The sequence below is a fragment of the Oxyura jamaicensis genome, chromosome 3, assembly GCF_011077185.1.
Source record: "Oxyura jamaicensis isolate SHBP4307 breed ruddy duck chromosome 3, BPBGC_Ojam_1.0, whole genome shotgun sequence".
Taxonomy (NCBI): Eukaryota; Metazoa; Chordata; class Aves; order Anseriformes; family Anatidae; genus Oxyura; species Oxyura jamaicensis.
Genome location: NC_048895.1, coordinates 7,254,548 through 7,265,245, shown reverse-complemented (window position 1 = coordinate 7,265,245; position 10,698 = coordinate 7,254,548). Strand labels below are relative to the sequence as shown.

General features: G+C 42.0%; 1 protein-coding gene across 2 annotated transcripts in view; it reads right to left on the bottom strand.

Moving 5' to 3' along the window:
- Nucleotides 1-3,893: 3,893 nt before the first annotated feature.
- The window catches only part of ISM1 (isthmin 1), a 41,241-nt gene continuing 34,436 nt past the window's right edge, over nt 3,894-10,698 (bottom strand). For both annotated transcript variants that reach the window (XM_035322592.1, XM_035322593.1), the window contains 3 exons: nt 10,371-10,514; nt 7,479-7,568; nt 3,894-5,838 (listed from right to left, as the gene is read on the bottom strand). In XM_035322592.1, coding sequence (XP_035178483.1) covers nt 5,321-5,838; nt 7,479-7,568; nt 10,371-10,514 — 752 coding nt within the window. In that variant the 3' untranslated portion in view covers nt 3,894-5,320. The remainder of the gene's footprint in view (nt 5,839-7,478; nt 7,569-10,370; nt 10,515-10,698) is intronic.

Here is a 10,698-nt window from a genome sequence, read left to right as displayed (position 1 = left end):
TGGGGCCCAGCTGCAGCTTTGGGTTTGGAGGCAAAGAAATGTGTTGAACACAGCCGTGCAGAGGCAGCAGCCAGCCTGGATGAGGGTGTTTGGGGTGGGAGCTGGTTCCCTGACCTTCCCCCCCTCCCCAAACTTTGTGAGTCACATCCTGCATCTACCACCATGGCGTGCAGATGCTGTCCCTTGCTTTAGGCATGTTTCGGAGCCGTACCAGAGCCCTCCTGAAGCCAACGGAATGACGCACTCTTCAGCTTTAAGCAAAGTATTGGTCAGGCCCGTAATAAACAGCAAATTCTGACATTTAACACATGTAGTGTTGTTTGCCCACGTTTAAAAAGGAAATATTATTCAAGCAGTCCTTTGAAAACTAGAGCCACCCACACTTTGTTTTGTTGGGTTTGGCTGATTTGACCTGTGTCATGTTGCTATCACTTCCAGAATATAACATTCCGAATCCCTTATAAATTGTGCATTTTAATGAATGAAAGGCTTCTCCATGTGGTTAAAATCCCCCCCGCCTCATTCTTGCGATAGAGAACAAACACAGGAAAAAATTTATAACTCCCTAAACTGATAGAAAATTAGCACAGTCATAAAAGGCGCATGTGGCTTTAGCAATGCAAATGAAAAGGAAAAATGAATAAACCTGTCACTCAAAAAGTAAAAGGCAGAGCCGAGGAATGGCTTCTGCCAGTTCAGCTTCCTGGTGAAGCTCCCCCATGCGAGGTCAGAAATAGCCTCATCCATCCCCCTGAGCAGGCCATGAGGGGAGGGCTCCTCTGTAGGTCTGCTCCTGCAGACATCACACTCAGCAACGTGCTGCTATAAAGTGCATGGCTAGAGGATATCCTAAATAAATTTACATAGATATATAAATATATGCATGTGTGTGTATTTTGTATGAAATACGAAACCGGTGATTTCTTAGCCAACCCCTTAATTTGTCTGAAACAGTGCAGGCAGAATGGAAACTGCCCACACATTTTTCCATTAAAAGTTACAAAGGGAAGGGAGGGGGGAATTGGTGACAGAAAAACACATGCTCTGTCAGCTGTCACATAAATGCCATGCAGCCAGGCAGCAATGGACACTCGCACCAGTTTGCTGGATGAATTCTCCTCCTTTTTCTGCTGCTCACTGCTGGTCTTCCCCCTGTGTGTGTGCTCCCTCCACAGCATTCTGCGTGTAGTCAGGGGAAGGGCCATGGCTGTGACTGCAGGTGCATGAAGAGATCTGATTTTGTTCATCTCTGGTCTGCAGCCTTCCTCTGTGGCTGCTGACCTGCAGGTGGGATTTATATGTCCCCTAAGGCCTCGCGGGGTCTGGCACTGGAGAGGGTTTATGGTGGCTTTTTGGTTGGTTGTGACCACGGTCTGTAAACCCTTCACTCACTCTGCTGCTGCGGCCCCTCTGCTGCTCCAGCAACAGTTGTGATAAACACCCAAAAGCTTTACCCAGCACCGGGCTGCAGGAGCTGCCTTGCCCATAAAATGGTCAGGAGAAGCTCACTGCTGGGGATGAAAAAGCAAGGGAGTCATCACTGGTGTCACCTAAACCCACCTAGACAAAAGTGTCAGGTGCATCACTTACCCATCGCATCTCAATGTGAAGGCTATATATATGGGAAGGTGGGCCAATGAACTCACCAGCATTTTGTGAAAGAATGCATTGTGTTGACAGTGCTAACCATTTTGCACAGCAGGGGGAAAAATGCAGCTGGTAACTAATGCAGAACTGTAGGGAGTCGTGAATGTGTGTATGTTTTTGTTTTTCGCTATATTGTCCTACAACCCATATGCATCACTGTGGGTTGTGTTAGTGGAATTTTGCTGCTCAGCAGCTGTCCAGGCAATGTGAAGCCAGGCCCACTCATCCTTTTAACCATCAAAGGTACACATTCAATCCATTTCTGGCCGCCTCGGGGCACTGCTCCACACATCTTTCTCAGCAGTGGTGCCAGCTTAAGGCACTCCTGCCAGCTCAACTCCGCAGCCATGCAGTAATCTATCTCTGTTGGCAGAGCAGAGTTAAAAATAACTCGGGTGACTTGACTGGTTCCTTTACTTCAGAAGAAGCTGTGCTGGTCCAAGAGAAAGGTACTACAGAAGAATGAGCAGCCACAAAGTAAAAACACCTTACTCTGGCTTTGCCGATGAGAAATAGGTAAACAGAACTGCTCGGATACAGAGAGGTGCTGTTAAATCTGTGTTTTGGGTTTCCTTTTGGGAACCAGGATGGCTACTTTAGACTCTCTGAGGGTTTCTCCGTGTTGATACCATGAGCCTTGTTTAGTTCTGCTTGTTTCAATCCCCCTCATATCTTTGGTTGTCTTTAAATATGGTTGTTCCATGGTAACTCAGACACATGAAAACAGCTTCATCTAACTACTGAGCTGTGCCCACAAACGTAAGACCACAAAGCCTTCTTGAGGTCTTATTCTGACATGAAATTTGAGAGACTGAGCCAAATTTGGCCATAGTAACTCCAGCACCTTGCTAAAGACTACTGCTCAAAGTCATTCCAGGTACAATTGTTGGAAAGGAGATTAAAAAAGCAGCCGAAGGGATCATAATTTATTTTAAGATAGCACTGCCTTTGTTTTTAATAAAGACCGTTGCTTAAGACTGCAGAAGTGTGACAACTCTCTTGATGTGTGCTCCAAGACTAATGCTATGAAAGACCTGGTATGTCCTTATCAGTGGTTTAGGCTCCTTCAGTGTTCCTAGCCTTGGCAAAACATGAGTGGTAAGATTTGAACTTTGTGCGTCATTTATGAGAATAATTTTTCCTCTTCGCTGACACTTTATTTGTTACGTTCAGTTTTAATGGTACAGTAACATCTCTCAATAGCACCATAACTTACTAATCTATAAAATGCAGGGATGTTTTATATTTCAAAAATTGTGACTGCCCTCTCATTCCCCTCCCAGAGAAACCTGAGACTGTTGTTCCCCCACACTGCTAAGTGAACTAAAAAGCCGGGCCTTCTCCCCCATATTGCAGAAAATACCTGTCTTCCCTCGTAACTGACTGATCCTGGAGTTGCTTATGCTTTTCATCCATCTGCTGTCAATTTAACTGGCTCAGCTAGCTACAGGCTCCTTCATATGACCTTGCAAGAATTTACAAAACCTGGTTTCTATAAAAATTAAGGGGCAATCCCCATGTTTACCCTCTTGCTCAACTAGCCATGTTTTGTTACTACCAGCTAGTGCTAGAATATATCCATGTCTTCCCCAGCCTCCAGCTTGAGCCTGCATCTGGGAAGATCTGATGGCTTGGCCAAGATTTCCAGCTGAAGTCACCTCGGTAGATCAGTTGATGTTGCATATGTGCAGTAGCTTTGCCTGGACTGCTGTGTTTCTGGAAATCTGGAGCGTAAGTACAGTGCTGAGGCTCTGCAGCCTGTCAGACTAGGTCTGGCAGAGCTCGGGAGAGCCTACACAGTGTGCACGCCACACGTTTGGTCAGAATGGGTGTACAAGGCCCGGGCTGCGTTTTAGCCCTCTGATTTGCAGCACCTGGGCAGACCAACACAAGCCTGACACTTCCCAGACTCAGCGGACTTAGGCATAAGTCAATGCTGGGGGAAACATGCACACGTCTGTCCGGGAAGTTGCAATCAACCAGCACCTGAAAGGCCAACAGAGCTAGTGAAAAGATTTTCAATAAATATGTGTCCACATACGTAGAAGAGGGAATTGTCTTTTGTGGCCGTCTTGAATCTTTTAGCTCAGATTGACTGTAATGCAAGATTGGCTTTACTGCTGTGTGAGGTTCCACATGCAGAGCACATACGGGCATCAGACCACATAACCCGATAATACACATTTCTCTAGTGACATTTAGCCTTAGTTTTCCAAATGAAGACATTGACTTGCAGCAAGACAGGCTTTTAAAGGATGGAACTGTAAGTATTTATTTACCCATGGTGTAATTTTTATCTTCCATAAGAACACGGGTATCAGCTGCTTAACTACAGGATTATGTATGTAAACGTGCACTTTATAAAAATTTGGAAGTAAAACCTTTGCCTTAAAAAACAGTCTTATTCTTGGCAATCGAGTTCCATCTACAGAAGCCTTTCATGTCAGAGACATATCCCATATGTGAGTTATTGTTATAATACAATAAATACTTTACAAAAATAATGCTAGCTTTAAAAAAAAAAAAAAAAGAAGAAGAAGAAGAAGAAATTTAACTCACCATAGTCCCTCCCAGACAGCTTCCTTAACGAATAGCTTCTTCTATAGGATACTGTACACTAAGTATATAATAAAAAGGGGAAAAGAGGCTGGTTCCATGCTTTGTCTGAGGGAACTTAGAAATGTATATTCCACTTTTCCTGTTTTTTTAAAAAATAAACTTTCTTTTCTTGAAAGAAAGAAGCAGATCTAAACACTCTTAATGTTAAAAATTGAGAAGTAACTGTGATTCTTTTTGCCTTTGACCTGATTTCCTTCTGTGGCCTCACTCCTCCAAAGACTTACAGCATGCTTAATTTGCAGGTAGCTGCCCTGAAGCTCTGCTCCCCAGTGTAAGACATAAGCCCTGCCAGCTGTACTTCCACATCTGAGAAGTCTCCAGGAATGGGCTGTTTGTGACACCTGGAGAACCACTGTGTTGGGACTGTTCCTTGTCCACAGGAAAACCGCAGCTATGCCTCCCTGCAGGCCTACGCCAGAAGGACAGCAAGGACCTGAGCTAGAGGGTAACAGGAAGAATTACAAGAAAGAATTGCTAGTAAGGTACTATACTCACTTTTAAGTATTAGCCTTCCAAAAAAAAAAAAAAAAAATCTTCCTTTCTTAGATATGACTACTCATGAAATCAATTATGGAGAAAACTGATGCTGTAGGTGCATTAATCTTGTAAACCATTCCCATATGGAAGAGTACATTTTTCAATCCTGTTGTTTATAATAACTTTTAAATATGTGCCCTCCTCAGCTGGGGCTTTGGGTTTTGTGGTGATGGCAGCCACTCCACTCCTCCCCACTCCCCCATCTTGTACTTATGTTACAGTTGAGGAACAAAATGAAATGCACGTTATAAAATGAACATTACTGCAGTATAAAATCTTACCAGGACAAGTTTTATGTATGTCTGTATGCAAAAATAGGTGTGCGTGAGATAGAGAGATAAGTGTTTATAAATTACACACACTATGAAAAATACTTATGTATTATATTACAACTATATACATTCATTAGAAAGAAACTGATCAACTCCTGTCAAGGAGATAATGCAGCAGCCGTTATCAGTTCTTGGGCATCCAGGAAATGAATGCTACTTTCTGTCTGAAGAGGAGGAAAAGCTTTTCAGTATTCCCTTGCTTCTTGAAATTGCTTGTAATAGTCTTCATCTGAAGGGTTTTCTGTACACTTCTGCCCATTGTTTGGAGGCCGTGCTTCATTGTATCGGCTCCAGTCCCCTTTGCATATAATCCAGGGCAGAATGTCCACTTTGTAATGGAGTTCTGCTGAGAATTCGATGCTGATCAGGTTTGGTGTACCTGCCCCCTTCCCTCTGGTAATCAGCTGCATATTATCGTCATAGCAGCAGTGCTGAGCTGCCAGTGTTGTGCTCTCCAGAGAGAGCATGGAGCGGATGCAGTAACGTGCAGTGGGCTTATAGATCTCCAGTTTTTCCTTTGGGCCACTTGCATCTTTCCAGCGAAAGTTTTTCCTCTTAATTCGATCGTAGATCTCAGCAGTGCTGTATGCAACTTCTCTGGGGTAGGAGCATGGGCAGCTGGGAAGATCATTGACAACTTTGTGCATATATTTCTTCAAGAACTCACTTTTGCAGCTCATCCATCTTTCGCAACTATCAGTGTCTGTTTAGGACAGGAAATGGAAAACTTAAGATACATTATGCAGCATCCCAGTTCATATGACCATGACAAATGAGTAAAGCATTACTGTTCAGCACCAGTGCTTTGCTTCAGAAAGAAAGGGCGGTAGGAAAAGCTTGCCTCCCTGCCTGCAATGTATTAATGTGCTGTCTTGTCAGACACAGAAATCAAACATGTGACTGACTTTGAGGGCCTCAGGCATCACAACGCCAGATTATATTGCAGTACCAATGCCAGCACAAATCTTTGACATTTCTTTTACCTGGCAAATTCTAACTAAGCCTCTGATATGCAGCACAAGAGGAACTACACAGCTTTATAAGCAACAGAACTGACAAATGGCAATTCTGTTCCCTTAACTTGTACAGAGATTTGAAGGCTGCCTTAGGTTTAAAGCCCTAGTGTGTGGACTAGAGCCCTAGTGTGCTCACCTTGTAAGAACAGCAGATTCAGATTCCGAAAGATTTTCTCATGATGTTGGAAACATCAAGATGGCAAGCAAAGTCTGGATTATTTTTTCTAAAGTTTATTAAGCCCTAATTCGGTCTTTCTTTTAACTAGCAAATACTTTTTTCTCTTTGGTCTGCATCTTCCCAAAGGGGTATTTCAAGCAGCTGTAGTTCAAACATGGAGACTGACATTTTGGCTGGTTTCTCACAAATGCAGCCAGAAGTGATTCAGATTCTAAATGAGTATATGTGACATAATAACAGAGAGTCTGTACATTAAGAAGACTTCGTAGTACCAGAGCCATCACTTATAGCTGGGATCAAAGAGATTTATACACTAGTAGCATATTTAATACTGACATTTTATTATTTTGCAACAGTCTTAAGAGAATCTGGTTAAAAATCTCCTACGTGAAATGTTGTTTAAGGTGTCTGTGTCATGCTATGGACTTTAAAAAGCCTTGCACATCTTGCTCCATGCTTACTTAATAGGACTCTGGAGTAAGGCAAAGATTGGGACCTAGAACTCTTCGAGCAAACATTCTTTCAAAATATTTACTTAGTAATCTGTACTTCTTTTTGTTGTTTTAAGAGTTGTATCCCAGCTGTCATTAAATGTTGTGCTCTACCACCATAGGAAGGAGGTGCTGGAGGACATTGTTTGTCCAATTAGTCCAGCATACAGTGTTTAAGAGTGGCCACATTATGGCTTCACTGGAAGGATAAAATCGGAATGTTTTAGAGGTTGGGATAAGTTTTAGATAGATCATGCCCTACAAAATTTCTTTGGCTAGCCCCATTTATTTTAATGTGACAGCAGTATCTAAAACGCTTTCATAGTATCTTCCATTCAAGGTTATTTCAGCAAAATGCTAAACAGCGTTTGATTTTCTCCCTCCATTAGGGTTGAGACTTACTGCACTTTTCAGAACTAGGAAAAAGACTCACAATTTTACAAAAAAAAAGCCACAGAAATTTGTTAAGAGTTAAGAAGAGAAAGATTCAATGATGGAAATGAGCTAAGGTCCAGGTCATACACTTAAATAATAAATGACAATTTTTACTGACATGTTTAACGATAAACTTAAAACCTTAGTCCCACAGCAAGAGTCAAAAAAGGAAAATCTAAGTAAGCTTCTTATCTATTACTGAAAAATTCACTAGGCTGCTTACCAACTTCAAACAGCTTGGTGGCATTGAAGTCTTCACTTCCAGCCAGTAAGCTCACTTCTGTGGCAGCTGTCCGGAAGGTATCTTCTATCCCTAAGACAAACATGTTAATGGTGGTGGTGTTTTCCTATTAAAACAAAACAAAATCAACCGTCTCCCTGCCACCCTGTCCTCCCCTAGTTCTGCAAGTTGCTTTTGTTTGGCAGGGAAGTAATCTGAAGTTGTTGCTTGAGGACGGGGCTTTCATTTAAAAGTATAATGACCAAGCAATCTGTGGTGTTATGAAGCTAACCTCTCCTTTAAAGCATTAGCTTAGCCCTGAGGTAAAAAGTTTTCAAATTCTAGAACTTAGATTATATTTAAGCAACAAACTGTTTAGTTATGAACCTGGTGCAGAAATAGAGGTGGGGAAACAATCTTTTTTTCTTCCTCTTTCAGACCCAAGGCTTGCCAGCATCTCTCAGTAATTCAGGTAGGACATCTGCACACATTTCACAAACAGTCTTTGTCAGCTTTATGTGACCAGCATAGTCTTGAGAGCATGTAATACAAGTGACTGACAAAAAAATCCGTGTATCCTAATGGAAACTATAAAGCACTGGGTAGAATATGATGTCTAGGGGAGACAGCATTTATTTCCTAAAATAGAGCCACATGTCTGAAGACAGGTGAATAAATTCATATCTGTATGTGGGCAAATATTTGTCAGGAAGTGCAAAGGAAGAAAGATGCTATTCCAAGAAGAATGGCACTTGTCAGTCTCTCCCAGTGCTAGGGAGTTGAAAGGTGTGAGTAGCTGAGAGATAAATAACCTTGCCAATCAACCCCACTCCCCACCAGCTATAGCAATAAAATAATATCAGGATCTCAAAATGTAAGGATCTTCCAGCAATCTCCAGTTAAGTGTCTGCCCTCAGTAGAGAGAAACATAACATAACCAGAAAATATATTAAAGGATCCTTCCAAAGTATGCATCCTTTCACTGCTGTTTTAGTTTGGCCTGCCTGCCAACCTCATGTCATCTGTTCTGTCAGTCTGTGCTGTGTAGCCTTAAAACAAGTATGTCTCCAAAGAAACATGTGAACACTGTTTTTTTTTTTGTTTGTTTTGTTTTGTTTTTCACCCTTGACTTAAAAACCTCTACAGAGAGCAGAAAGCTCTTTAATACATGATAACTATATGGTTAATAATGAAGTCTGTTCACCATCCATCTTGTCTCCAATGAACTTTCTCCTGATCCCCTGAACCAGGGCATAATAGCGGCTTGCAAAGCTTCAAAACAGCCTCAGGCAGCTTTTCAATAAAATTATCATACGGTTGTGCCTTAACTCCAGCAGTAGATGCAGAATAATAGATACCCAAGAATCCATTACAAGGCAGTAATTCACTGCTGGAATTATAAACAGTAGTAGCTGAGCTTTGCCCTTGTCATTTTAAAAATGTCAGCACAGCCTCAAAGAGTGAATATATTTTGCTTGCTGATCGTTGGGGGGCTGTTATATGACATAATATGTTCTTTCAAGTTTGCCACTGTTTGATGCTAGCTGATAATAAATACCGGAGAATATAGCTGGGGAACTATATACTTTCTTCTGGATTTAACCCCTTATTATTGAAGTTTCAGGATATATGAGAAAATCCAGCAGTATTTTTCTGCTGAACTAGCAGTCATTATCTTGCAGTGAATGCATGCATATATCTGTGAGTGAAACTTCTCTCCAGCTGCCTTACTAAGGCTCCTAGCTCTTTTCTTCAGCACTGCTGACATTTCACTTCCCATCAAAAAAATGACCTCCAGTTTAAGAATTTTTGCCTTGTTATGTCATTAAGTAAGTTCAGTGTAATGTATACCACGGCATGTGTTTTACTTCTCTTTGATCGTGGGAACTAATGAAACTGCATATAGTCCATGCATTGTAACATCTACTGCATCACTGCATTGCGAACTTGCCCAAAGGAGCATTTTAAGAACATCACAAGACAAGTTTCCACTCGCAGCTTTAAACTTTTGTGATGTAGGTTTGAGTGCTCAGACCCTTTTTTTAGCAAAGCGAAAGCTGTATGATGATAAGGACAAGTCCGTTACTACCATTTAAATGTCTGTGCCAGCTGTTGGGTAGGAGCCAAGGAAAGGCTCCTTGTCTTGGCCATATTTTCTGAATACATTCAAGCCAAAATTACACTTTCCTTTGTCTCATTATGCACAGCTGTTGCAGGACCAAACTTGCTGTTTATAATTCTCCAACTGACCAAGCAACATGGCAAGAGAGATGACATTTCTACCTTAACATAGATGTTGACTTTCTGGAACAGGGGTTTTTGTAGCCCAATAAAAACACAATCTCTTAGGTCAAACACAAGCAGTTATTTAAAGTATTTTTTTCATATTAATATATGTGGAGTATTACAGTAACTCTATATACGCTAGGCACAAAACTTAAAAGCCATATATCACCGGGGGAGCTATTTGTTCACCACATAGGCACATCCATTCACTACCCAGCAAAATACAAGCTCACTGAGGCAATAGTTAGCATGGCTGTTTTGAAACTCTAAAGTTAATACAAATTTGTTCCATGAGAGTAGATTATACCCCTTGGAATACAAAACGTACGGTGAACAAAAATACCTGCCATGATCTAAAAAAAACTGTATTCATCTTTTAAATCCCAGGGGTAGTAGACTGCAACTAGCAGCACATTATTACTAGCAAAGAACTTGCCATTTCATTTCACAAATGCACTTGAGAACCAGCATGCCTCTTCCCAAAAAACTCCTACCTAGCCAAGGATCAAATGGGACCTTGGCTTTGCATGCAACAGGGCTTGTCTCCCCCTCCCTCGCCCCCCGTCCCCACTCCCCTTCCGCCAGCAGTCCGAGAGGGTGTAACCAAACCTGGGCAGTTTGGCCTGTCGCAGGTCCGTGACTCGGTGGCGGTACAGGCGTACCCACAGGACCTCGTCCGCTTCTGATTGCCGCTCCCGCAGGTGACACTACAAAGGGACCATGGGCTCCAGTCTCCCTCACCATCAATGTAATCTGCGCAAGAACAAAGATGAGGAAGGAAATGAAGAAATAAAACTCCTACTACCCCAAACTACTGTGTAGTGTTTTTTATTAAGAAGGCAAAACAAGAATGGAATCCAGATGTCTCTACCTGAAGCTTGGGCTAAATGCCAGGCGTAAGCCTGCTGTTTAAACGGTTTTCACACTTGACGCTCCT